General features: G+C 41.2%; 1 protein-coding gene across 5 annotated transcripts in view; it reads left to right on the top strand.

Moving 5' to 3' along the window:
• Nucleotides 1–24,866, top strand: part of pak5 (p21 protein (Cdc42/Rac)-activated kinase 5) — a 76,571-nt gene extending 51,705 nt beyond the window's left edge. For 3 of the 5 annotated variants that reach the window (XM_087851954.1, XM_006793015.3, XM_035908718.2), the window contains 9 exons: nucleotides 9,079–9,918; nucleotides 14,341–14,550; nucleotides 14,786–14,927; nucleotides 15,218–15,372; nucleotides 16,333–16,466; nucleotides 20,162–20,288; nucleotides 20,745–20,870; nucleotides 20,987–21,121; nucleotides 22,721–24,866. In XM_087851954.1, coding sequence (XP_087708080.1) covers nucleotides 9,079–9,918; nucleotides 14,341–14,550; nucleotides 14,786–14,927; nucleotides 15,218–15,372; nucleotides 16,333–16,466; nucleotides 20,162–20,288; nucleotides 20,745–20,870; nucleotides 20,987–21,121; nucleotides 22,721–22,876 — 2,025 coding nt within the window. In that variant the 3' untranslated portion in view covers nucleotides 22,877–24,866. The remainder of the gene's footprint in view (nucleotides 1–9,078; nucleotides 9,919–14,340; nucleotides 14,551–14,785; nucleotides 14,928–15,217; nucleotides 15,373–16,332; nucleotides 16,467–20,161; nucleotides 20,289–20,744; nucleotides 20,871–20,986; nucleotides 21,122–22,720) is intronic. The other 2 variants (XM_087851953.1, XM_006793016.3) reach the window with 1 other exon arrangement.
• Nucleotides 24,867–25,476: the final 610 nt, after the last annotated feature.

Genomic DNA, 25,476 nt, shown 5'->3' with positions numbered 1-25,476 from the left:
TTACAATGTGGAGACTCTGCAATAATTTAACAGAAGTGCTTATTTTTCACTTGAAATTTTTTTGTGGTCATTTTTATTAAGATATTATTTATTATCGGCAGAGAATAAAATAAAACCTGTCTTCCAATTCATTGCATTTGTGTGTGTGTGTGTGTGTGTGGTAGAAGTATCGGTTTTTGTACTCTGTATTGGCAAGTACTCAGATCCAAGTATCGGTATCGTATCGGTTTGAAAAAATTGGTATCGTTGCATCCCTAGTTTAAGTGATGCTGTTTTATAAATGAACTTCCTTTGAAAAGAAAAAAATCAATCAATGCACAACTCATTTTATTAGTACTTTGTATCAAAAGGCATCATTTTAGTCAATTTATGAAATGTTTTCCTTACTAGATATTCCATTATTATGTTTCAGTGCTAATATTGCAAAGCCTTTAGGAACCACAGCAACTCAGCCCAGCATGACGTGGCAGACCATGTAAAGCTGCTGAGGCTCACTGACTACTGAGCTGCATTGTGGGTAAAAATTGTTGAGGCTCTGCCGACTCATTAACTGCAGACTTCCAAACCTCTGGCATTAACATCAGAATAAAAACTGCACCGGGCACTTTGTGGCTTTGGATTCTATGTAGTGTATTGTTTTCCAGTCATTTTCAAAGAAATTATAAGCAAATGTTTACTGTTTTCAGAATTATATGAATTTTATTTGTACATTTAAATATTTTTAACTTTCTAAATTACTTGGTATGTGCGACTGAAGCTGAGTGTGTAAAAACAATCTTGAATCTTAAACTTGAACAAAAAAATAAAATAAAATCATGTTCCCATCCTCCCATCCCATCCTAGTATTTATATCACTTATATAAGCTGCATATTAATAACTGTGTTTAAGCAGTATTATAGATACATTATAACTGGACAAAAAAGTTTATATGAAATATTTTATGGATTAATAAATGGCCTAAAGTTTTGAGGATATCATTTTCATACCTTTCAGCTTCTGAGCAGGCAGATTCTAGCAGCTGGTTGTGTTTACCGCATTTATCCAGCAGAGGGGGCTGGAGGATATGAATAGCTATCTCTGTGTTTACCTAAATCATGATAGATTATCTTTTAAAATCCATGTCTTGTTTTCTTGTTTTCTTTTCATGCATTGTCTTGTAAAGAGCTGCTTATATAAGAGAATTCCCAAATACATGATGTATTTTTTTATTATTCTGTGAATATTGGCTGCTTTTTAAAAAAACAAACAAACAATATCTTTATTTTGTTAATGCATCAGCTATGTTTTATTTTATCCTTTATTAATCAGTGCTGTAGGGAGTTTGCTCGTTCTCGTGACGCTCAGAGGAGAGTCGTGAGTGGTCTGTTTATCTGCTGTCTGAAGGGCTCTGTGATATTATCTTTCTCAGACAGCGGTAAGCTTCTGTTCACAAATTGGTCACTGATGCGAAAGCATGGAGTACTTCAGAACAGCAGCAGTGCTAGTAGTAGTCTAAGTGTGTGTGTGTGTGTGAATACCCACGCATGCAGGGTTTCTGCTGTGTGAGTCGTGACAGAGGTTCATAGAGAGGCTGGGATTTAATACACAAAGAGGGAGCGAGAGGGAAAATGTGGTTGGAGTGTTAGAGTTACTTCTGTTATGTCCACGTTCCCATTTCTACTCGAGTATATCGCTGGATTTATACAAACATTGTTTTGTTTTGTTTTGTTTTTTTTTAAATGGAGATTTCTATGATGGTGGCATCATTGAGAGTTGGGAGTAGGTGTGCTGAGTAGGCGAAGCTGCTGCAGCGTGTGCATGCTTTTCATGAGGGTGAGGGTGTAAAAGGTTTCATGAGCGTTTTCACACACTGAAATGTAGCTTCTAAACTTTATTGGACTGAAAGATGCAAGATCCAAATATATGCACATCACCAAGTGGCTATGGTTGAGTTTTTTGAAAGCATTTGGGTAAAACCTGTTTAAAAAACGCATTTTGACACAGTGGGTCGGAATTTAAGATTTTCTTTATTTTATATATTAATCAGTCATAATGTTTTTACTGTCTTAATAAGAAAATCTACATAGGGTTAAAACTGATCTCTAAAAATAGACTGTGCATCAAGGATTGACAAATCTTTCGAGTATTAAAAGTGATGCAGATGCGGAAGTGTATTCTCTATACTGGCCAGTAGAGGGCGACTTGTGTGAAAAACAAGACTCACTTGATTTTATTACCTTAGTCCCTGAATGCAAGGCCTCGCTCACTACTTTCAGCCTTAGTTAATATAAACTGATGTTTATTTTATAAATTATGATCCAATTTATAGTAAATGAAACAGGTACAATTTAGGTTTTAATGACAAGATGCTGACATACGCATTCCAAAACACCAGCATGGTGATGCGAGGGTTCAGAACAGGCCTTGGGCATCCAAATGGGAAGCTATATAACAGTTTTTACAAAGTACTTTGGTGAAAACGTCTTGAGCCACCATTCATTTCTTTATAGTTTGCTTTGAAGGAGCCAGATTTTCTTGTAATTTTTTTTAAGTAAAATGGAGCAATAGTTCTCCAGGTTTTCTAAAGAGCTTTCAAAGTCTTTCTACTCATTTTCATTTCAGTCCTTGTACCTTACCTTCTTTTTTTGACATTTAACACTGACCTAAATAAAGGCCAAATATGGAGAATTTGATCGAATCTGGGGCCCCTTTGTAAATTATTGCAAGTCGTTAAACATTTTACTAGCTGATTAATATTATCACCCCCTCCCCTTATATTTTGTTGTCTTTTGTTTTGGGTCTTTTTTGTTCGTTTGTTTGTTTGGGAGGTTTTTTTGTTGGTTTTTATTGTTTTTTATTTTATTTAAGCATTTTTGTGGGTGTGTGTACTATTGTATCTGTTTGTGTATGAAAAAAAACAAAACAAACATGTGAGGGGAACAAATTGTATTGTAATTGTAAACGACCAATGTATATTCCTTTCTCTCAATAAAAATATTTTTTAAAAATCAAAAACACTGACCCAAATCGTGGTAGCAAAATAAAGGCACCTAATGAACCACATACACATAACTAACAACTTGGCAAAGAACCACTTTTACATTGTATTTTTAAGCACTTTGTTACTAGAAGCGTGTTGAAAAATGCATTATTTGTTCCCATTTCTTTTGCTGAATGTGTGGAAAAATGCCAAAAATAACACAAGACAGACACAAAATATTATTTTTGCAAAATTTACAGAATTTCGAATGCAGAAAAGCGCCGTCAGACTTTGATTTACTATGCTGTACGATTTGGAGAGCATCGTATTGGCAGTGTCCTCATTTTTCAGCATGACAGTGATCCCAAACACACTACACTAATACAGTAAAATAGATAGAAAACTACAGAATGTCATGGATTGGCCTCCTCAGAGCCCAGAGCTCAACATTACTGAAGCAGTGTGGGATCATTTTGGCAGAACAGAACAAAAGTCAGCCAACATCCAAACAAGAGGTTTAAATGCCTGGAGAACTATTCCTGAAGACTACTTAAAGAAATGACAAGAAAGCTGCCTAAGAGAGTTCAGCTGTGTTAAAGAATAAAGGTGGTCACACCAAATATTGACTTTCAAGCCTGTTAAAATTGTACAAACTCAGTTTTTCCCTGATGTTTGCACATGTTTGCACCTATTTCCCATTTTCCTTGCTAAATCTAAAGAAAGAGGGGTGGCTAGAGACTTTTGCACAGTTCTGTGTGTCCAGAGTACTTTCTTTTTTTCCTGTATTGGTGTGATTGGTGTGTACGTGGCTTTACTCAATAGAACTTTTGTGGTCTTGTCTTTTGTTTTTCAGCATGCCTTGTCACAAATCACAAAATCTCCTTTCCAGTGCCAAAGTAAAATTTAATTGAGCATACCAGTGTGAATAGTCCAAAAAACAGGAGCTTTACCTTAACAGATTAGTTACTTAACAGCTTAACTTATCTGGTTATGCAGCAGTTTTAAAAGCCAGAAATAAAACAGCCGTGCAGAGGAAACAGAGCCGCTGCTCCTTCTTCGGACTCTCGTTGTCCCGGGACTCGGCTGGCCAGTGAAGCGCAACTTCCAAACCAGGGTTCTAGCTAGGAGTCACGGGAAGGGCAAGCTCATTAATTATCTCTCCCTCTCTTCCTCCCTCCATCCTCCCATCACACCCTCCCTTCATTACCAGCAAGGTTAATCCTCCCCTTATCTCCCAATGAGGCTCATTTTTCATGACTCCCTTTCTACGACGCTCCCTCCCTTCCCTCATCTCTTCTCCATCCTTCCTTCTCCGTAATTCTTCCCCCTGTCTTTCCTTCTGTTGTTCAGTTCTTCCCTGCATCTTTGCCTAGTTTGTTATTCAGCCACTCCCGCCCCCCACGTGCTTCCCGTTTCTTCTGCACACTTCCCCGTCTTCTCATTCCCACTGTATCGTTTTAAATTCGATCTCCTTTCCTTTTCATTTCCTTTAATTTTATTTCCCCTCGTCTCCTCGCTTTCCCCTCCACTCTCTCCTGTGCTTACCTTGAACGGGCCGTGGCGAGTATCTATTACAGCTTATCACTAAAGGACAGGCCAACGCCGCACGCCGGTGAAATATGGCTGCTGTCACAGCCGCCGCGGAACACGACCGGCGCACAAGGCTCACAGAGCTGTGAGGACAGGGGGAGAAGAGGGGAGAGGAGGACTGGAGAAGGGGGTTATGGAAGCCCCTAATTCAAATTAATGGGAAGATTTCCAGGCCTGATGCCGACCGTTTGACAGTGATTTGGCACACAATTAACCTTGTCTCCCTCTCCCTTCTGCAACACCCCCCGCCCCCCCGTCACCTCCTCGATTCCACTTGCCTCCTTTTCTCTCCGACTCCGTCTATCCCCTGTAACTGCTGCGCTCTTTGACACAGTCTTAGTGATTACGAAGCAAATTGAAATGCTGATGTTTTGTGATATCAGCTGACATCCCCTTACTGTCGCGTCCCAATTGAATTAGTTCTGAATCGCTGACGTCCACGCCGCATAACATGATGCGACTGCCTCATTTTAGATTTTGGCACGCCCTGTCCCACCACGACTCCTTAACACAGTTTAGAGGAAGTGTGAGAATAACTCTAATTGCCAGGTAGCGGTTTTGTTGTCCGGTTTTAATGATGCAACCGCTTTATTTAGGAAAATCCAGCTCACCGACACACAGAGCAGACTCATAGATTCACATTCAGCGACCTGTTTAAAAGGCCGTCCCTGCTGCAGCTCCAACCTTTCAGCTAGATTTTACTGACTGCTTTTATAGGCCATTTCACCTTGGGTTCCAGTTCAAGGCACCAAACAGCCTATAGCTTTCAAGCAGAGGAGAACAACTGGAGTGTTACACAGAAAGAGGGAGGTGTACCGAGCAACAAAATGGAAAGGAGAGATGATGTGTGGAAAACCAGCCACAGTGAGAGGTAAAGGTTTGGCCCTTCAGAGAAAGTACAAACCGTCAGTGTGATTTGTCATTGTCGTTACCACAAACGGCTAAAATATCTTGCTTGTAATACCTTTTTGCTTGCAACCTTGGTTATAAAGTCATCAGCGTTAAGGTGGGATGATATTAACTGTAGCTACCTTGCTGCTTTAGATTCCCACAGATGAATGGGAGGAGAGGAGGAGAGTGCGTTTGCAGTGACAGTTTGCAGGTAGCTGAGCGAAGACGTCGAAGATCCCTGCGCCGGCACAATGTTGCTGACAGTCGGTGATTATCCCGGGATTTTTTTTCCCGAGACTCTGCCTCAGCACATGTGACATGAAGGAATCACAGCAGAGACAAGCGTGGCAGTTGGGTGACAGACAGCAGGGAGTGAGCGCTGTCTGAGGGTCTGAGAACGATGACGACGTGACACTGTCGGGTCTCAGAGTGGAGCTCGACAGACATCTGCAGACAGGGGAAACGTCTAATAACGACACGCCAAAATAATGTCGTACACAAATCGCCTTGTCTTATTTTTCTGTTCTCTAATCTTTAGTTATATGTCTGGGATTTAAAAGAGGTTGATATTTTGATAGACATGAGCTTCAACTGGTTAATAACAACTCGTTTTTATAGCAGAGTTGTTGTAGTTTTATGTTTTCTAATTAGTTTTTATTTTGCTTTTAATTCAGTTTAGTTTCAGTTACTTTCCAGAGTGGTTTTTAGTTTGTGTATTTGAAAATGCTTCGTGTTTTATTAGTTTCAGTGTTTAGTTTTAGCCATTTTTATGATGTGTATATGTCAGAGGCAACATTTAGAAAGATCAGTACAGGTTTTACAATAAAAACACAAAAACCAGGTCGCCAGGTCTTTGGTTTGTTTTACATCAGCCTTCCTGTGTGGAGTTTGCATGTCCTCCCTATGCTTGCATGGGTTCTCTCCAGCTTCCTCTCATAGTCCAAAGGCCTGCATGTTAGGTTACCCGGTGGTTCAAAATTGTCCACTGATGTGAATGTGAATGGTTGTGCAAGCTCTACCTATAGCCAGTGTTGGGGAGTAACGGAATACGTGTACCGCCGTTACGTATTCAAAATACAAAATATGAGTAACTGTATTCCGTTACAGTTACCGTTTAAAAAGGTGGTATTTAGAATACAGTTACTTTTTGAAATAAATGGATTACACGGCGGTACTTCCCTGTTTCATATTGTGGCGGGTCAGGCCTGTTTGGGTTTTGTTTGACAGCTACGTTCTGTTGTTCCAGGTGGCAGCGTTACGGTTGCCATGGTTACAGGGTTACGCTCTCTGCGTGTTTCCTGGGTGAGAGAGGCCTTTTTGTTGTTGTTGTGCTAAGCTAATAGGCAGAATGCTACCGGTATAGCTTTAAAGAATGTAGCATCATGGGCAGTGTAGTCCGTGCTGCAGGGAGAATGGACTGCCATACCCGTTATGTGTCTGTGAGCGAGGGAGGGAGAAAAAGGAAAAGTATGAGCAAAAACGGGAGCTGGAAGCATGTAAATATAATAATAACCACTGCAGCCAAGAAGAGAGCCTGACGAGCCCAGCTGTAAGTAAGCTATTAAGACTCGACTGTATGCTGTGTTCATGTTTTCCTCCAAAAACAATAAGTTCCGTTGGAGCAGCCTTTCAACGCCTCTCTCTGTCTCTCGCTAGCAAAGTTGACCCAGACAACAAAGTAAAGCTAGTTTTCAGCTACGAGCCCAACACAGAACCCACAGTATTAGCCAGAGGTCCCTTTACTACGGTTCGGAGCCGCGGACCTTCAGTAACAGTAATAAATCACAGCAATAGTACATTCATGTAGTTGTAAACAGCATGATAATATATTAAGTAATCCAAAGTATTCAGAATACGTTACTCTCATTGAGTAACGTAACAGAATACGTTACAGAATACATTTTGGGGCATGTATTCTGTAATGGAATACATTTTAAAAGTAACCTTCCCAACACTGGCTATAGCTAATACCTATAATAATAGCTTTATTTGCTAGTTGTATACGTACACAGGAAATCTTATGTAGAGCTTAGAGTCAAAGCTAAAGTCACACGTCACACAAAAAAAAAATAAAACAATGTACTAAAATACAGTAAGAATTATAATATTATTTCAAATATAAGGAACGGTAATTTCCATATTGCACTTAAATGACTATAGTATAAAAATACTGCACGTCATTGGAATATATATAAATGGGGTGGCGTTGGTGTGTATTTAGTTACTATTTTGCTTTTGCCATCAGACTTTCCTGTGGCAAGAAATACGCTGGTGTGTGTGTGTGTGTGTTTGTCCCCTCTGCTGCGTCTCTGGTTGCAGTTAGTTCTTGTACTGAAAATGTAAGTAGTCCAACTGCACAGTACTAACAGCAGCTTTACTGGGGACAAATTACATTGAATGTCTTTTATAATGTGTTTTAATTAATTTAAGTACATTTTAAATTTTTAGTAACACTAGAAACAAATTATCCAAATTTCGATGCGTTTAAATCTGTCTCACTTTGAAACAATCAGCAAAGTTTTCACAGTAAAATACGTCGTTGTTTGTTGAAGTTATCGTTGTGCACTATAATGTGCCACTGCCCCAGTGGGAACCAAACATCTGTCCCTTTGATTCTTATGACTTACTAAACAGCTAAAAGACTAGTTTTACCAGATGGAGGCCGTAATGCCAGGAAACACAGTCGGTAGATTTGTTTGATCATCACAAATGGCTCCAAAATAAATTATGTAAGAGCTGAATATTCACATAATCTCCTCAGCTCAGCCTCCTCTCAGCGCTACTCATGCATCATGTTTCCTTTTGTTCCAGCGCACTGTTTCCTCTATGTTTCAAGTGGTGGAGAGGCTGGTAGATAAAAAAGATGTGTGTGGATTTTCCCATCACTCTCACGACACTGTACGAACATGCACACGCACCGTGCACGCTCGCAGATTGTAGTCCCGCTGCAGCACGTGTTGCCCATGACTCACGACACGGCCTTGTAAAGGGTTTAACACAAGGTAGGAGGGGATAAGCGGCCCCCCTGATGTTTAAGCTGCCTCTGCTTTGAAGCAGATGCGAGCCTGCGTGTTCATTCTCTCCCCCGTCCTCCTTGCTCCTTTTGGTTTGCGTGCGTGTGTAATCGTGTGTTGGTGTGCTAAACCAAACCTCACGACTATTAATGCATCCTGATCATCCCACTGAAATTGAAGCTGATGTGTTGCGAGGGAAACGGGGTAGGAATTAGCTCCCTCGATCCAACGCTGGTTGCCTTTTACCATCTGAGGTATCCCGACTTTTATCTTCATGCATTTTTAGCTCGATCCCAGCTCACAACAGCTCGTGATTGTGTAGATCAGTGCCTGCTGTTCTCTAAAATCCAAATACCGACGTTCATTTAATGCAAGTGATGATTAATTTCATACTTGTTGCAAAGCCCTGATACGCATGAATTGAAACTCTTGCCTGCAAATGTTTGAAGTTAACTGAAGTTGATGATGCAGGAATTTCAATTCATCTCATTCAGTTTTCAGACATGAATGATGAAGCTGAAAGTGAATGTACTGCAAGCCAAAGTATCAGGGTTATCGCCATCAAACTCTCAGACGCACAAGTCTCCTCTATGCTAAGTTTCATGTGTTTGCTTTGCTTGTAGACCATTGTTCGAGGGAACCGGCCACCCAAAGATGCATCCATTAACGGCCTGCTGGAGGAGTTCGACAACATTTCGGTAACACGTTCCAACTCCCTGCGCAAAGAGAGCCCACCAGGCCCCCATCAGGCTGGAGGCATCTCCAAACCCTCGGGCAGTGGCCACCTCACTGCTCCAGAGGAGAACGGATTCAACCACTACTACTCCCGCTACTCGTGTGACCTGGACACGTCCAGCAGGGACTTTTCTCTGGACCCCGGCAAGCCAAGCTTCTCCATAGATGGGGATTGGGCACTTGGCAGGCACTATCGATTCACCAAGCAGAATGGCCACTCGCACCCCATACGCAGCCCCTTTTACCCTGATGCCATGCCTCAGAAATCAGACTATGGCAAACTTCCGCCTGACTATCACACCTATCTGGAGAGCAAAGGGCGATCGGCGGATGAGGTGGCCTCTACGGTGGGTAGCGGAGTAGGTTCCAGCGGCTACTACCGGGCATCGGTGGGGGGTTCATCCAGCCAGGACTACCGGGACACATCAGTTGGCACACCGTCTCGTGCATCGCTACACAGCGAGCAGATTAACTACCCCGACAGTGAGTGGAGTTACGGCGGCATGAGGGACGAATATGAGAAGCGACCCAAGAGTTCCTACGTGACCCAGACCAGCCCCACGCCTGCCATCAGGCAGCGATCTCGGTCAGGCTCTGGGCTGCAGGAGCCAAATGTCCCCTATGCCGCCAGTGGGACTTTCAGGAGCCCGCCACAGGCCCACCCGTACAGCTCCTACACCTACCCTCGCCTTTCGGAGAGTCTCGCCAACTCACAGACTTTAACCAAGGTAACTAAAGCAAAATGGAAATGGCATGTTTCAACACACTATACCCTCCCAACAAGTCTGTACGAACGTAGAGAGAATTTTATACATGTAGACTCATGTGACACACACTTTAACCTCCCAGTCACCTTTTCACATTATTTTCTTCTTCAGTGTTTCGAGTTCTCTCTGATCCTCAACCATCAGTTTTCTTTTTCTGCTCTTCCTGCCTGATAGATGGTTTCAGCTTTAATCTACTCTTCCCTGAAGGAGGAAGGTGATGTCACATAAAGAATTGCACCTCTGGCGTGTCCACTAGCTCTATACACAGTTCAATTAATGCTCAGACTGACCAAAAAGCTCTGACTTACACAAAATAAAAAGTTAGAGGAAGGAAAAAAGTGGAAAAATATACTAGATGAAATCAGTGTATATTTATGTAATTATTTTTAATTTAATTAATAAATAGGAGCGAGTGTTCTTGGCGTTCAAATTTATATTGAAGCGTTGCAGCACACAAACTGCAATCACTGCTAAATATAGCGTTTTAACAGAAACATAATTGGCACAAAGGTATAAAAATATACTATGATTGCAATTATTAAAAGGATAAGAGAATTACAAATGCAAATATGCATAACGGTGGTCAAGACGAACTCAGCAGAAATTAAATATCTAATAGCAAAGCTTTAGAGATTAGAAATGAGTACTTCAGAGGGACAAAGTTAGAGCAGCAAGGCTGAGATGGTTTGGATGTGAGGAGAGGAGGATGTTAGACTTTTCAGAAGGAAAAGAGGAAGATCACGAAGAAGGTTCATGGATGTCGTGAACGGGGACGTACAGAGCGTTGGTGTGAAATGGAGGCAGATGGTCTGCTGTAGCAACACCTTTCCTTGGGGCTGTGCGATATGACCAAAATCTCATATCCCGATATAAGAATTCTATCGTCCGATAACGATATAAATCACAAAAATGTAACATTTTCTGTAAATTCTGTGAATCTCGAGCAGCTCGACTTGCGGGAAGTGTTTCCAGCTGCGCGTCGTGTAGCTGGAGTCGAGTGTTTTAACCGATGCATGAAACGATACATTTTTAGACATAAGTTGTAACCCCCGCCGTTTTATTACACGGCGTGCTGCTGGGAAAAGCCTGTTCTAACGTTTGAGTCTAAGGTTTATTTTTTTAGCACCTGGCGGCTCTTTTTTACTTCTCATCCGTAAATAGTCTGCTCTTTCACGTGATTCAGTTTATTTTGAAAAGTCTCAACAGGATCTTGAGCTTTATTGTGAAAGATTTATGTAAACAAGCGGACACGCGATGCTGTTACCGTCGCTGTTGCAAACGACAACGCATAAAAACAGGCGCTTGTCCGTCATTAGTGTGGTTATTAAAATATAAGAGAAAGAGAGAACTTTAATAAATTAATATAGCCACTACAGTGACCAGCAAAACGAAAAAATATTGCCGTAAACAGTTTATTTTGCGACACCACGAAACAAACGATAGTAAAATGGAACCATAGACGTTTTTATATCGTCATCCGATATATATCGTTATATCGAACAGCCCTACCTTTCCTCAATTATTTCTTCTCTATTGACATCAAATAAGAGTCAATAAGCTGTTTGGAATTTGCACGAGAAGATTTGTCAAGTTTTTTATGGGCACTAGCCACATGCTCAACTCTGCTGCTCAACCCACAAATGCATTTTCCTTACAAATGCGGCACCATTTAAAGGTAACTAAACAGGCTTTTCAACAGTATAAGATTTATTACCATGAAACATTGTTACAACAAAGAAATAATCAATCAAACACTAATTTCCTTACTTTTTTGTGGAATGCATAGATGGGCTTTGATGTTAAGGATGCCCAGAAATTTTTATTTTTTGTTTTTGTGACATGGAAATGCTTTTTATATTGACTGTATTACAGATTTTTAACTGAAAACATCTCACAAACAAAACACACAAAAGGCAGGTTTTTGCACGTTTGTAAAAGTTAGAAAGAAACATGAATTTAAAGGAACCTATGTGATTGTTGGTAAAATCCCCCAGCAGTGTCACTCAGTAGATTGTATATTGTATTTGGGAACAGCTGCACTGTAAGTATGCCGGCTCTCGTGCAGCCCGTGTCGTGCTCCAGTGGAGCAGTGGGAGAGACACCCAAGAGATTCCTCTGCACAGAAACTCCACTGACAAGAACAAACGAACCGTCCACGCGTTAGTGGCTGTGTAATGTAACCATATGTTTTCGGTTACTCGTAGTTCTTTTACACCAGAATTCTCAGTGCAAAGAACTGCGTGTGCCGCGGTGGAAGATAATAGATCAGGAATTATAGCAGAGGGCAAAAGGTGGGGTCAGACTTTTCACACAACACTTTTTACATCATTCTTCCAAAGCTCTCCGAGCGTCATTAAACCCGCGAGTGCCGCTATCACAGTTCTGCACCATGCCTCCCTTCACACACAGCGAGCCGAGAGGGGAAACCGGGTTTGCTGATGTAGATCCCAGGGTGCCTTGATGAAAAACCATTTAACCCGCGTGTCTCGGTAAATAGCCACTCGAAGAAAAAGCAGCCACGGAGAATGCAAGAGCAGCAGGAATGCGATGCAGGAGAAGGTCATTTTTCTTTCAAGTAGTTTGTTTCACATTTCTGCTGCTGTTTGAGTTGTCACGCTTAAAGAGGCGCGCTTGCTTTTCTATTTAAATAAAAGTAGAATGAGTAAAGAGTCGAAAGCCAATTTAGCCAAATTATACATGAAAGAATATGTTTGAGCATTTACAAACTTACTCTTTCATATCTCAAAGGCGTGACTATAATTGGACTTAATGTGATGGTGTTTTTAATATTTCTTGTTTGATTTTCACAGCAGTGGTTTAAAAAACGGAAACAACAAAACAAGGAGTCATCTGGCAGCTGAAGAATCACTATTCTTCTTGGCTCACGGACCTTGGAACAAACCCACCTCCCTCTCTCTTTGCTCACTCTCTGCCTTTTCTTCTCTTTCCCTGCTTCAGCCCACTCACACCGCTGAAGTAAATCCTTCTTTTTCCCTGCCGTTGTCGGAAGACGTTGGGGATGTAATAGTAGACAGCACAGAAACTTGGCCACACACAAAGATGCAAACGCACACACACTTCCTTTCTCTCTGCCGCCGTCTCTCTCTCTCTCTCTTCCTCACTGTTTTGTAGCGAGTGTGAGCTCAGTGCCGCAGCTCTCGGTGACAAATTGATGTTGCGGCACTTTCCCTTTCTGCAGCCTTAGCATAAAACTGGCCGAACGATGTTCCACCGCGGAATTCAATTTCACAGTTGAGTTAGGTTGTTGATTACCCTGCCAAACTCAGATTAATGCGCGTTTAACCAACATGGATCAGGAGACCCCTGGCTGACAGCCAGCGAGCGCTTGCTGGCCAACGATAGAGGGGCACGAGACGGGGGCCTCCCAGCAGCCACCCCCGCACCTGCCTCAGAGTGATTGATTAAAAGAGTTCACACCATGTAATTATACACCATCCCAACACATCAGGGCTCCTCCTCCTACCCTGTCTGTGCTTGTGCGTTTCAGTCTGTGTGTGTGTCTCTCTTTGTGAAAGAAAGAGAAATAGCGATTAGGCGCAGAGAGAGTGACAAATAAAAGAAAGGAGGAAAGAGAGTTTTATTTATTATAGCCGGAGTCTCTTGAGGGGAAAAATCAGGCCGGCTGGAGATCATTTTAGAGAGGTGTGGCAAAGGTGATTTAGTTTAGTCTCTGCAGGGTGAAAGCAGATTCATCTTCTAAGTTAATTTTTGTTTTTTCTTTGTAATCCACTTTAGATCACTCTGGGTAGTGTTGATGTTTGCTGTAGCACTTTAATCCCTCTCCTAGTGTTTACATGACAGACTTTTGTCACTTAGAAATGCCACTGACAGCTGTACAGTATCAGCCTGTCTCTACTTACGTCCTATTGTTAATGACCTGTGGCCAGTTTTCCTTAAAATGACAGACAAATCCATGTGACATAATACGATGACGAAGCTATTAGGTTACGAAACCACTCCAAGTGTGCGTATTTGTAGCCAATTGTGAGTCATGTAATGAAAGCTGAGTCATGTAAGCACTACTGCATTCTCGCTAATACCCATGTGTACGCTGCGATACTACTTTGAAGGACAATCTTAAGGAAGAGCTGTGTCCCAGATATGAGTCCACTGCAGGCTCTTGGTTGATGACTGGAGTAGCTGTGAAGCATTTTAGAGGGGGGTGGGGTGGTAAGGATAAGGTATGGTCGCTGTCCTGTGCACTAAATGTTCTCCGTTAGGTCTGTCCGGGAGTAATGTACCTGCAGGTGTAGTGTACGACCGTGGATGTACAGGCTGACGTTTAACAGTAAAATTCTTCAGTATTCACTGCAGTAAAATGCGTAACACTAGACTTATATGTAATTTTCCTCGCTTTTCCAGGGCGACTATGAGCGTCCATCACGCGATGACAGTCCCCAGGTCGCAGGTGGTGACACGTACCCCCGAGGGCCTCTTAAGCTACCTCAGAGCCACACGAAGCCGCCTGGCTACCCCTCGGTGCACCTGCCGTACCCCCCGATCTTTCACCATTACAAACCCTCTCCTTACCATCATCCTCCCTCCCAGCCCAGTCCACCATATACCCCGCAGGTACAGTATGTTCGCTAACTTCACATATAAAAACGGCATCACAGTGATGATTCAGATTATACTCTGTGACTTTGGTAAGTTAGCTGAGATCAACACTTCCTCCAGGTGTTTAACCGTAACCATCTTAAATCTCTAACTAAAGTAGCTCTTTCCCAAATTGATTCTTTAGAAAATAAAATCATTAGGTATATAAGCGATGTTATTTCTGTCTTTTTTTTATAACTTTTTCATCCAGGGGGCCTACTCACAGCCTTCGTCACCTTACGTCCCCCCAGGGGCTTATCCGCCTCCTTCCTGGGGGTCGAGCTCTGACACGCAGCCCTCCAGAGTTTCTCATGAGCAGTTCAGAGCAGCACTTCAGCTGGTGGTCAACCCTGGTAACGCACACTTGAAATTAAAGGAACATTGAAATGACACGCAAGCATGTGACAACTTGATAAATGGACGCAACTTGTTGTTTTTCTACATCCAAGTGTTTCCTGTCTAACATTCAGAGTTTCATATAGCAGTATTTAGAGTCTGTAAGAGCGTGATTAAATAAACTGCAGCTTGAGTATTTAGCAGAGGCATGCAACTGCAACTTCTAGATGTTTTTTTTAAAATTTATATCTTTCTTTGTGTCTGATGTTGCATAAAAATGAGGCACGATGTTTGTGTTCTCCTCCAGGCGACCCTCGGGAATACCTGGACAGCTTTATTAAGATCGGCGAGGGATCCACAGGTATTGTTTGCATCGCCACCGAGAAGCACAGCGGAAAGCAGGTGGCGGTGAAGAAGATGGACCTCAGAAAACAGCAGAGAAGAGAGCTGCTTTTTAACGAGGTATCAAACGATTACCTGAGAAACTGTCCTCAGCTCATATTATAATCCAAATCGCTCTGATGTCGTATGTTTGAGTGAATTAATCAGATGGATTTAGATCGGGGCCATAATGACCACAGAACTAACATTTGTCACAGATTGTTGATAGCCTAAGCAAGCGGCAGTCGTGAAACTGTTTTAATTAGCATAATAAAAATGCCACTTTATGCTAATTAATGAAACAAACAGCAAGAGTTCAGTTTGCCCTTATTTCCCTAACATCCATCCACAGCAATTAAACCACTAACACATTTTTTTTTTGCATCTGTAATGACATTTTTTGACTAAACTGAAGACGTGTTTACGCCGAAAACCTTAAGCAAGAAATGTATTCGTGACTGCTCACGTTCACGATGTCCCGACAAGCTAAAAAATGAGCTGCATTTCATTTGCCCAGGAAAAAAAAAGACTAATGTATTTAAATGTGAACTGAGCGACGCTCGGATTGCATTTCTGCCCTGATTCTTTTGTATTTTGGTCTCTGTTTAGCGTGCATGAGTGGGAGAGAGAATGCATGTATGTAAGCACGAGTGCGAGGTGTGGAGCAGCGGGTGTTCAGCGGGAAAGTAATTTGTTTTGTGTAATCCTATTAATTTGAATGTAATCCTTTTATGATTAAGCCTCCAGAACATGTTCATATTAGACAAAGGGGAAGTTGAATTAATATGAAAAAAAATGAAATTACATGAATAGATTCAATAAACGACTGGAATTGTAGATAATTTTTTGTAGCACATTTTAGCATACATTCTTAAATATGGTATTGAATTGAGAAATTTCAGAGAGAAATCTTTTTGAGGCTCAAAGCATGATTTTTATTTCATATTAACAGTGTAGTAACAAAGTATAGTAGCATAATAACAGTACTACAGTGTCATTAGTAACAATACATACATATATATTTCTCTGTCTGTGTTTTAGGTGGTGATCATGAGGGACTACCATCATGAAAATGTTGTGGACATGTACAACAGTTACCTGGTGGGAGACGAGCTGTGGGTCGTCATGGAGTTCCTGGAGGGAGGGGCACTCACCGACATTGTGACTCACACCAGGTAACTGCTCAATGCACAAATGTTGAGGTAAACCATCAAGCTGTGTGATGCGGAGCTTGGAGGATGTAAGCTGTTGTTAGACTCCAAGAAAATTATAAAAGGACATTTTGAAAAACAGGATAATTATTTTGCTCAAATAGTTAAAAGACGTCAAACTCAACAACCAGGTGAGCAGCATGTAAAGGCACGTGAGGCATGTTTTAACTATTAAGTGATTAGTAAGATATTTCCTAAAAAGGAATCAGGGATTCAGCATTGCAAGAACCAGGTAAAAATTAACGTGTTACACCTCGTTTAAAGTTATTGTCCAGTCGAACACGGGCTTTTTAAACCTTTATTTTACCATGAAGGCTCATTGACACCATACTCTACTTAGGAAGAGAGACCTTGGCATTGAAGCAGGAATACAAGCTGCTAATAAAGAGTCTATCAAAAGGAATCATCTGATTTCACAGTATCATTCTAAAGATCAGAACATGTATTATAAGAAAGAACGGATTCACGAGTTTCACATGGTTGCAGTGACTCCAGACATGCTCACAATAATGTGTGAGATGAGTTTGACTATGATATGGACATGCGACCAGAGAAGGACACATTTAACTTTTGAACATTGTGAGTTGTGTATGTAAAAGTTTATCTTCAGCCATGTATTTTAAAATGTCTCGTAAGTTTTTATGTCTATTACTTCAAAAAATGTAGCTTTTTGAAATTGGATGATTCGATTTGATACACCCTGCATACTAAATGAAACAAAGTGCAGCATATTTATTTACACATTGTTCAGCTGGTCATTAATGCAGATATCTAATCAGCAACTCAATGCATTTAGGCATGTACACGTGGTTTTTGTTGTGGTCAGATGGGCTGACAACAACAACCAGAAACTTGTGATTTACTGGTTCACACACAAACATCTCTACATTTTACAGGAATTGGTTGAAAAAAAATCTATTGAGTCCTACTTCAAGCAAGCGCCTTGTCAAACAGAGCACCTCTGGGATGTGGGGGAACCATATAATTGCTTAGTAAGAAAATGCAGATGTGTAAAATAAATAAAAACACTGCAGTGACAATCAGCTTCCTTCTCTATTGTTACCTAAGTTTCAAAGGACCTTATAGACAGACTTTGCTCCCTTCTAACAGAGCCAAGTTTATCTGTTTTTCTCAGCATTAGTCATGTATTTACAAAACTAGCAAGACATGATGTCCATCCTCTCATCTAAGAAAACTAGCGTCATTCAAAACTGTGAAATCATCTTTATTTTTAATTATTTTATTTTTCAGTTCAATGGCTGTTTTCAGACTGACTGAAAGAGTTAAAGTATCAGATTTTGAAGCACTATGTAATACTTTTATATGAAAGAAGAAATCAGGCCACAGCTTCGTGTGTGTCATTTGTGTTCGTTTTGACTGGTGAGATAGACGGAGAGAGAATCCACATTGGGGGGGGGAAAGGGTTTATGTCACCTTTTAAAGGGCGTGTTGTTCAGATGATGTCGCTGACATCAAATGGATTTTAATATAACCTAGCAAGCACTGGTGCGCAGTCGAAATTCAAATTTTTTTATTTTATTTGTTGCAGCTGACACGAACAGGTGAATAATTTTGCAAGGCGCAGAGGAAGGATCGGCTGAGACGATACGATGCTCCGATAGTTTCAGGATTATCGTTCTCCAACTTTTCCAAATTGTTTCTGTGTTACTGAGTTGCGTTTCTAAGCTGCTGCCTCATTGTTTTAAGCTTACTTTGTGCTTGGTGTTTAATTACAGTCATTTGCGCGGAGTGTCAGCATTAGCGCTGCGCGGTGTCGGATGCTAATAACACGCTTTGGCGAGGCTGAGCACCGCTGCTGCTGTGAAGTATTTTGAACAGTCTCCCACACAGATGTTTGCTCGTTTGTGTGCTCGGTGCGTGCATGAGAGAAAGTTTCACCACGAGTGCTTTTAAAAGTACTCACGGAAAGCTCATAAAACTGGATTTTAAACAGAATTTCTCTTTTTGATAAAGACTCACATATATTACCCTGTAGGGTCAGTTGCTTTTTTTTTTACCTTTTATTAATATTATCAGAAAAAGTTTGGAATAAAACTTAATAGATGTCCTTATAAAATGTAGATTGATTAGTATGCAGGCATAAAATAAAATCAGTGAGAAAATGCCGCAGAAGGGCTTGAGCGGTGTATTTTCTTCATCAGTAATTTCTGCCATATTTGTCCAGGTGAAAGCCTGCTGCTATTTCTGTTAGGCTTTTTGTTGTGGAAATAACTGCTGCCTGCCTCGCGTTGTGCAAGCCTCATCAGCTTGCTGGCAGCAAACACACAAACGCACACACGCTCTGAGATTTATGGACACATGCGCGCTCAATTCTAACTCACACAGGCAAGTCTGCAGCGGGAGGAGAATGGGGGGTCTGCAGAACTATTTCAGTCACGTTCAGATTTTCAATTATACTTTTAAAGTTGGGTAATGATCTGCACTTCGAGGGGATTTTTATCTAGTGTAAATGCAAAAGCATATGGGTTTGTGTGTGTGTGTGTGTGAGTATGAATGCCTCAGTGTTTGTGTGTGCACCTTTTGTCTGTGTGTAGGTGCATGTGTAATTCTCCTCCCTTTGACAACCTTTACAGGCTCATTAAAGTTGTTTTTCACTTTGTGAAACAATTTTCTATTTCACTGATCCTGCCTCCATGAGTGTGTGTGTGTGTGTGTGTGTGAGAGAGCTCATTTGTTTGTGTGTGTATGGGAGCGTGGGATTTTTTTCGGGGGGGTTGTGGTGCAAGTGGAGAGGCGGTAAGAGGTGATTCATTTTCACGTACGCGTCTCCATCCCATTCACTCCGAGTTAGCCGGTTGTTTTTCCATTAGCAGAAAGCTCATTTATCTCTTGTGATTGTAAAAGCATACATGTGTAACAATAAAATCTGTTGCAATCTGTAGAGTGTGATTATATATGTTTAATATTATGAGCGTATATGTAGCCCAAAGGGTTGTTTCTCATAATGTAAGTTTGCAAGTTTGCAAGTTAGTGCCCCAATAGCAGCTAAGTTGCACTGTATGATAAAGAGAAGTGTGCAGAAGAAGTTGCAAGCATGTAAGATCATACTGCAATGCATATACAGCGTATGTGCATCTGCATCCATCTGTAGCCTTAGTCTGGGGTTTAAAACAAGCGCGCTTCTTTGTGCACATGTATTGTATGATTGCAGATTAGAGCGCACACACATAAGCACACAGCACAGCCCGGCCAGCTGGGTCTGGAGACGTTAATGTTCAGTGGAGCTGTGAGTTTCTACATGAACTCAGTGAGACGCGCAGCATCGCCCCCTCTCTCCATATGGGACCCTCCTGCCTACTCGTAGCTAGAAACGCTGCAGGCCACAGTGGGATATTTTCAAACTGGATTTCTACTCCACATCCTCTATAGGATGACTCTCGAGTCTTAAAGCCAGTCATTTCTGTAGCTCGAAGAAGAAAAGTCCGTTTTATTTATGAATAAATGTTTTCTCGCAGTGCACAGCACATGGAGAAAGCACAGGCGACAAAAATGAGCTTACCAGATAAAAACAGATAGCACATTTATTAAAAAGAGAAACTACAAATTGTGGAAATAAACAGTTAGCTATGAAAATAAATCTAATCTGATTAAATAAAATATTTTTGACAGGTCGTGTGTGTGTGTGTGTCTCCTTACAGGATGAACGAGGAGCAGATTGCTACGGTGTGTCTGTCGGTGTTGAAGGCTCTGTCCTACCTGCACACACAGGGCGTCATCCACCGTGACATTAAGAGCGACTCTATTCTCCTGACTAGCGATGGCAGAGTAAGTGCACGTGCATATTTCTATTCATCCATGCTCCTCTTGGGATGCTATCAAATTAGTCACTGCTTAAACAGTAATCCACTAAACCCCAGGTAATAATAACCTAAGCTGCTATTCTTTTTCACTGGTCACACACACACACACAGTCATTCAACACTCACTGACCTCCATGGGTGCCTGTCCTGCCGCTTGTCAACAGCCAATGCCAGAAACTCATCATCATCCATTACTGCCGTGCCCTAGTAATTAAATCCTGCTTAATGCCTCCCAACGAGTTGATAAGACATGATTAACTGAAGCTTAATTAAGTGCTAATATATGGGATTAGTGTCTTCTGACAAAGCTCTTGATCACAAGAGGTCAGTACACTTCTGAACTGATATATTCTATTCTGTATGCCCACCAACCTGCTTAGTAGAGACTGGAACCATGTACTGTATATGTGTGTGTTTACAGATCAAGCTATCAGATTTTGGCTTTTGTGCCCAAGTTTCCAAAGAGGTACCCAAGAGGAAGTCCCTCGTGGGCACACCCTACTGGATGGCACCAGAGGTCATCTCAAGATTACCTTACGGGACTGAGGTGAGGACACATGCACAGAAATACAGAAAGGAGTTCAGGAGCATTTCCCTGTATATGTTATGCATGTATGTTTACTGTCCTGGCTGAATAGACTGAATGTTTTTGCGCGTGTTCAGGTGGACATCTGGTCTTTAGGCATTATGGTGATTGAGATGGTGGACGGAGAGCCCCCTTACTTCAATGAGCCCCCTCTGCAGGCCATGAGAAGGATACGAGACAACCTGCCCCCACGGCTAAAGGAGTCCCATAAGGTAAGAAAAGTCGAAGGCGAGTTCTCAATAAGTAAACGCATCAGACTTTGGCTAACAGCAGAAGAAAATGTTCTTAGAGCTGTCAACTGTTTAGCTGTAACAACGCATCTCTGTGTGACAGCTCACCAGTCACACCTCAGGTGCAGAGAAATGCAAGGTAACGTTTATGAACTTATATTACGAAAGTACTGCAACTCCTTTATTTTTGAGACACGTGGATCCTGTAAATATTCATATGAAGCTACGGGTATTTAATTAAATTAAGAGGAAAGACTTCTACAAACAGCTGTAAGCAACAGACCAAATTTTCAATTCATGTTAATGTGTTTTTTCTAACCCAAATTGCATTTACATGAGTATCATTACTCATTACATAACCTAAGACTGGTCTGTGTCTATGTATGAGTATGTAATAATGGATACACCAGAAATATGGCAGTTGTCATATCTGAGCAAAATGGGAATTTCAGTAGTTTTAATCATAAACCAAAGTACTGAACTGTTAAGATTTTGGGTAGATCGTAGTGCTAATTCAAAGTAAAGTGAACACCAAAGCCATTACAATTCATTCTAATGGGGACAGAGTTTGGTGAGTGGTTGCTGGAAATTGTTGGCAATTGCTAGTGTGAAATTAGCCCCAAAGATGTAGTGCACCAAAAACCTCCTTGGCATTGCTTTGGTTTCTAGCAGGTTGCTGTGGTTGCTTGTGCTTTGCATGGCAAGCGCTCCTCACCAAGTGGTGACGAAACTTGAAGTGCAGTCGAAACTGGAAATGCGTTCGCCTTAAAATAAAAGTTTCCCGTTTTGAAAGGTGTTGATTGCAGTGGTACAACCTGTTCTCGTGGCAGTGCGTTGCAGGCTTTAATCTAATGACTTGTGTTGCTGTTATCCCTCGAAATGTCCTTAAAGACGGTTTTATATCAGTCGACACTCACGTGCACCAATTAAAAAACTCAATAATCTGCATTTGGAAGGTCGTGAACAAGTAAGTTGTGTTGTCTTTCAGGCGAGAGACCCAAGTTTGAGTCATACGTGTCAATTCTTTTTACACTTCATTTGTATAATATTCATGCATGTAATTCATCTAGCAGCTTTTAAAAACAAAAAGAAGCTCAGGAAGCTACCAAAATATCTTGGTTTCCATGGTGATGCCTCGCTGTTTTCTACCAAAAGTACATGCTTCTGACACTATGTTTCCTATTGAAATATATTACTAAAACGTTCATGTTCCCTGATACTAAAAAACAAAACATATTAGTTTGTTCCCACGAACACAAAAAAAACAGGTGACCACAGGAATACCAACAAATACAAGGTTGTTTTTTTTGTGTCACAGCCTCTTTGTGACAGACAAGGCAAAAACACGACAACCAATCAGGGAAGACACATTTAATAACTAGCAATTGGAGGTTGCCAGTGGTTGCTGACTGGTCTAATGTCATGTGTGACTGACCTAAATGTTCCCAAAGTTGATGAAGAGATCGACATCTGTGTTGTCACTAAAAGTGTGTGTGTGTTAATTTTACTGCTGTTTTTTTGGCTATGTTATACTCAAACCTAGCTAAGCAGATGAATTCAAACATTTGCTCACATCTCCAGGTGTCAACCGTGTTACGCTCCTTCCTGGACCTGATGCTGGTGAGGGAACCGTCCCAGAGAGCCACAGCGCAGGAGCTCCTCCAGCACCCCTTCCTAAAGCTCTCGGGACCCCCTTCCTGTATCGTTCCCCTCATGAGACACTACCGCCATCGCTGACCTGCTGACTCAAACCCCAGCCCTCTCCTCCACTAAAAACATTCACATAAACACACTACCAGGGTGGCACTGCCCTCACCCAGCCAAAACACCCCACTGCTTGGTGGTGTGCCACCAACTTTCACACCTGTAACCGTGAAGTAGATTAGCTAGAGGAATATCTAAGACATACATTAATAAAAAAAATTTAAAAAACACAAGACAAAGCAAAGAAGAAAAAAACTATTGAAACCATGAACTGGAGTAGAAGAGCGTAATGTGCCAGAGGAAACTCTAGACATCCAGTAAACTACGCAGACTGCCTCGCCCTGCTGCAGTCTTCTTTCTTCCCAGACTGTAAGTCTTCAGCGCCATGTAGACTTGTTGTAGCCATCCAGAGCTTCTCAGAGGGGGTGTGGCAACATGGAAGGACCCAAAGCGACCAGCGTGCTGCTCCAGACCCGAGCAGCAGAGGGCAGAACAATCAGTGTGAAGAGAGAGCGGGTTTTTGACTGGTCACGACTGTTTACCGCGTCGTCGGTTCATCATAAGGAGCGCAGGCTGCTGCTCAGAGACGAGCTCTCTCGCATCTCTTGTCACACACTAACAGTGAAAATGTATTTTAGAGAAACCTGTAAGTTTTTCTGTACAGTTTTGATAACTTGCAGTATTTTATCGTGTCGTAACCATTGTGATATGAGCGGTATTAAATAGAGTTTCTGCAGAGATCTTTCCTACTGTTTATAATCCGATTTTTGCTTAAAGATATAAGAGATATCCCAAATAAACCCACCTAAAACCTGTTACTAAAAAAATACTAAATATATTTATTATCTTACATTTGTAGACAGAACTTCCATTAAATGTTGGGAAAAAAGGGTAATGTCAGAATTTTGTATGACATTTTCAAATATTTATTTATTTATTGGAACTGAAGGTATATTTTTTTGGTAGTGTGGCCTTTTTTTGTTTGCTTTTTGCTTTTTTTTTTTTTTTTTTTTGTTAGGTTTTGACTTCGATTTCTAAGAGCGCATTTGGCAGACAGTCGGTTTATCATCCAAGCAATACCCCAGACCTGCTGTATTTATGAATCCATGGCGCCCTGTATTTATGATACTGTAACGACATCATGCATTTAAATGTAGCACAGACTGAGTGGATTTGAGAAAGGAAAGAAAAAAAAACTAACTTCACGCAGACTTGTTTTTTTTATATATATTAGCAGTCTCACTGTGTTTCTTTCTTAATGCCAAAGAGGCGCCTGTCCAAGACGCCTCCCTACCGCACAGAGTTGATAAAAGGTTTTCTGCTCACATCCTCGCTGTCATCATCTCACTCCTTATCCCACCTCAGTCAGTCAGACACACACACTCGCTATCACCGGAGCTTTGCTGCCATTCTCATCTCTAGTTTGGACCAGGAGAACAGTGTTATCCCCTTCCCTGTTTTTACCCATCATTCACTGTGATATGTAAATATGACTGTGTGTACGTGAGCTTGTGCGTCTGCGTATGTCAAAGAGCAAAAGAGGTGGAGAGGTGTTTATCTCTACAGCATCTGAAAGTGTATGCGTGTGTGTGTGTGTGTTTGTGCGTGCGCTGCTGGCTAAGCCTTGACAGTGAGTCAAGATTTGAATGAGTAAACACTTATCTGTGGTGTTGGCTTGTATAGTGATATTGCATGTTTGTTATCAGTGAAGCTGGTTTCAATTAAAAAAAACAAAAAAACACCCATAAAAACATCAAGATGTGTTGCATGGATTTTTCCTTCATCACCTTATTATGCAGTCGTCTCTTCTTCTTTTGTTTTTTTAACAGCACACTGTCAGAATATCCTAAAGAGGTCTTTTCAATCATCAACAGTTTATTTTCTCTTTGTTGTTTTTGGGTTCTCATTTCCAACAATTTCACCTGTATTTCACCTCCGAACACAGAAGCAAAAAAAGACACATTCATGGATCGGTGTTGCCATAATATATTAGGTTATTTCTCCTTCTTCCCTCTAAGCCATTTCCCTCTGAAACACCATAATGGGATATTGATTTAGCTCGGACAGAGAATGGAGCTTCTTTCTCACAGGAAGATCGACAGTGGTCTAGTAAATAAAAACACAGCTACTGGGGCCACTGAGAGTATCAGTGAGGATGACACCAGCTTGTAGAGTCAATGTTTGAGTTAGTGGAAAACACTCATCTGTTCCAAACACAACAAGTACACATAACTCCTAATTATGAATTTGCACCTTCAAACTTTTGTGTGTGAGTGTGCGTTTGTTTGTTAGTTTTCTAAACAACCGTTGGGAGGTATTTGAAATAGTTTGTGTCTTTAAATGGAATGATTTGTAATGAAGCAATAAAAAACAGATTATCTAAATGTGTTTATATACCATAACAGGCCTGCCAAAGTTGTTAGACCACCTTTGGGCTAGTTCCTGCTGCTGTAGGGTCTCGAGGATTGACGCACACACATGCAGCTCTTATTGGGATATTTTTGTTTTATGTTTTGCTGTTTTTTTTAAAAAATATATATTATTAGAAGATTTAAAATCTTTTGATTCATTACTTAGAATTTTTTAAATAATATTCTGAAAGCAATAATGTACATGTATCTATCTAAAGCTCA

This window comes from Neolamprologus brichardi, chromosome 15 (genome assembly GCF_056152115.1).
Source record: "Neolamprologus brichardi isolate AB-2024 chromosome 15, ASM5615211v1, whole genome shotgun sequence".
Lineage (NCBI taxonomy): Eukaryota > Metazoa > Chordata > Actinopteri > Cichliformes > Cichlidae > Neolamprologus > Neolamprologus brichardi.
The sequence above is the reverse complement of the archived record's forward strand: the minus strand, read 5'-3'. Positions and strand labels throughout refer to the sequence as shown.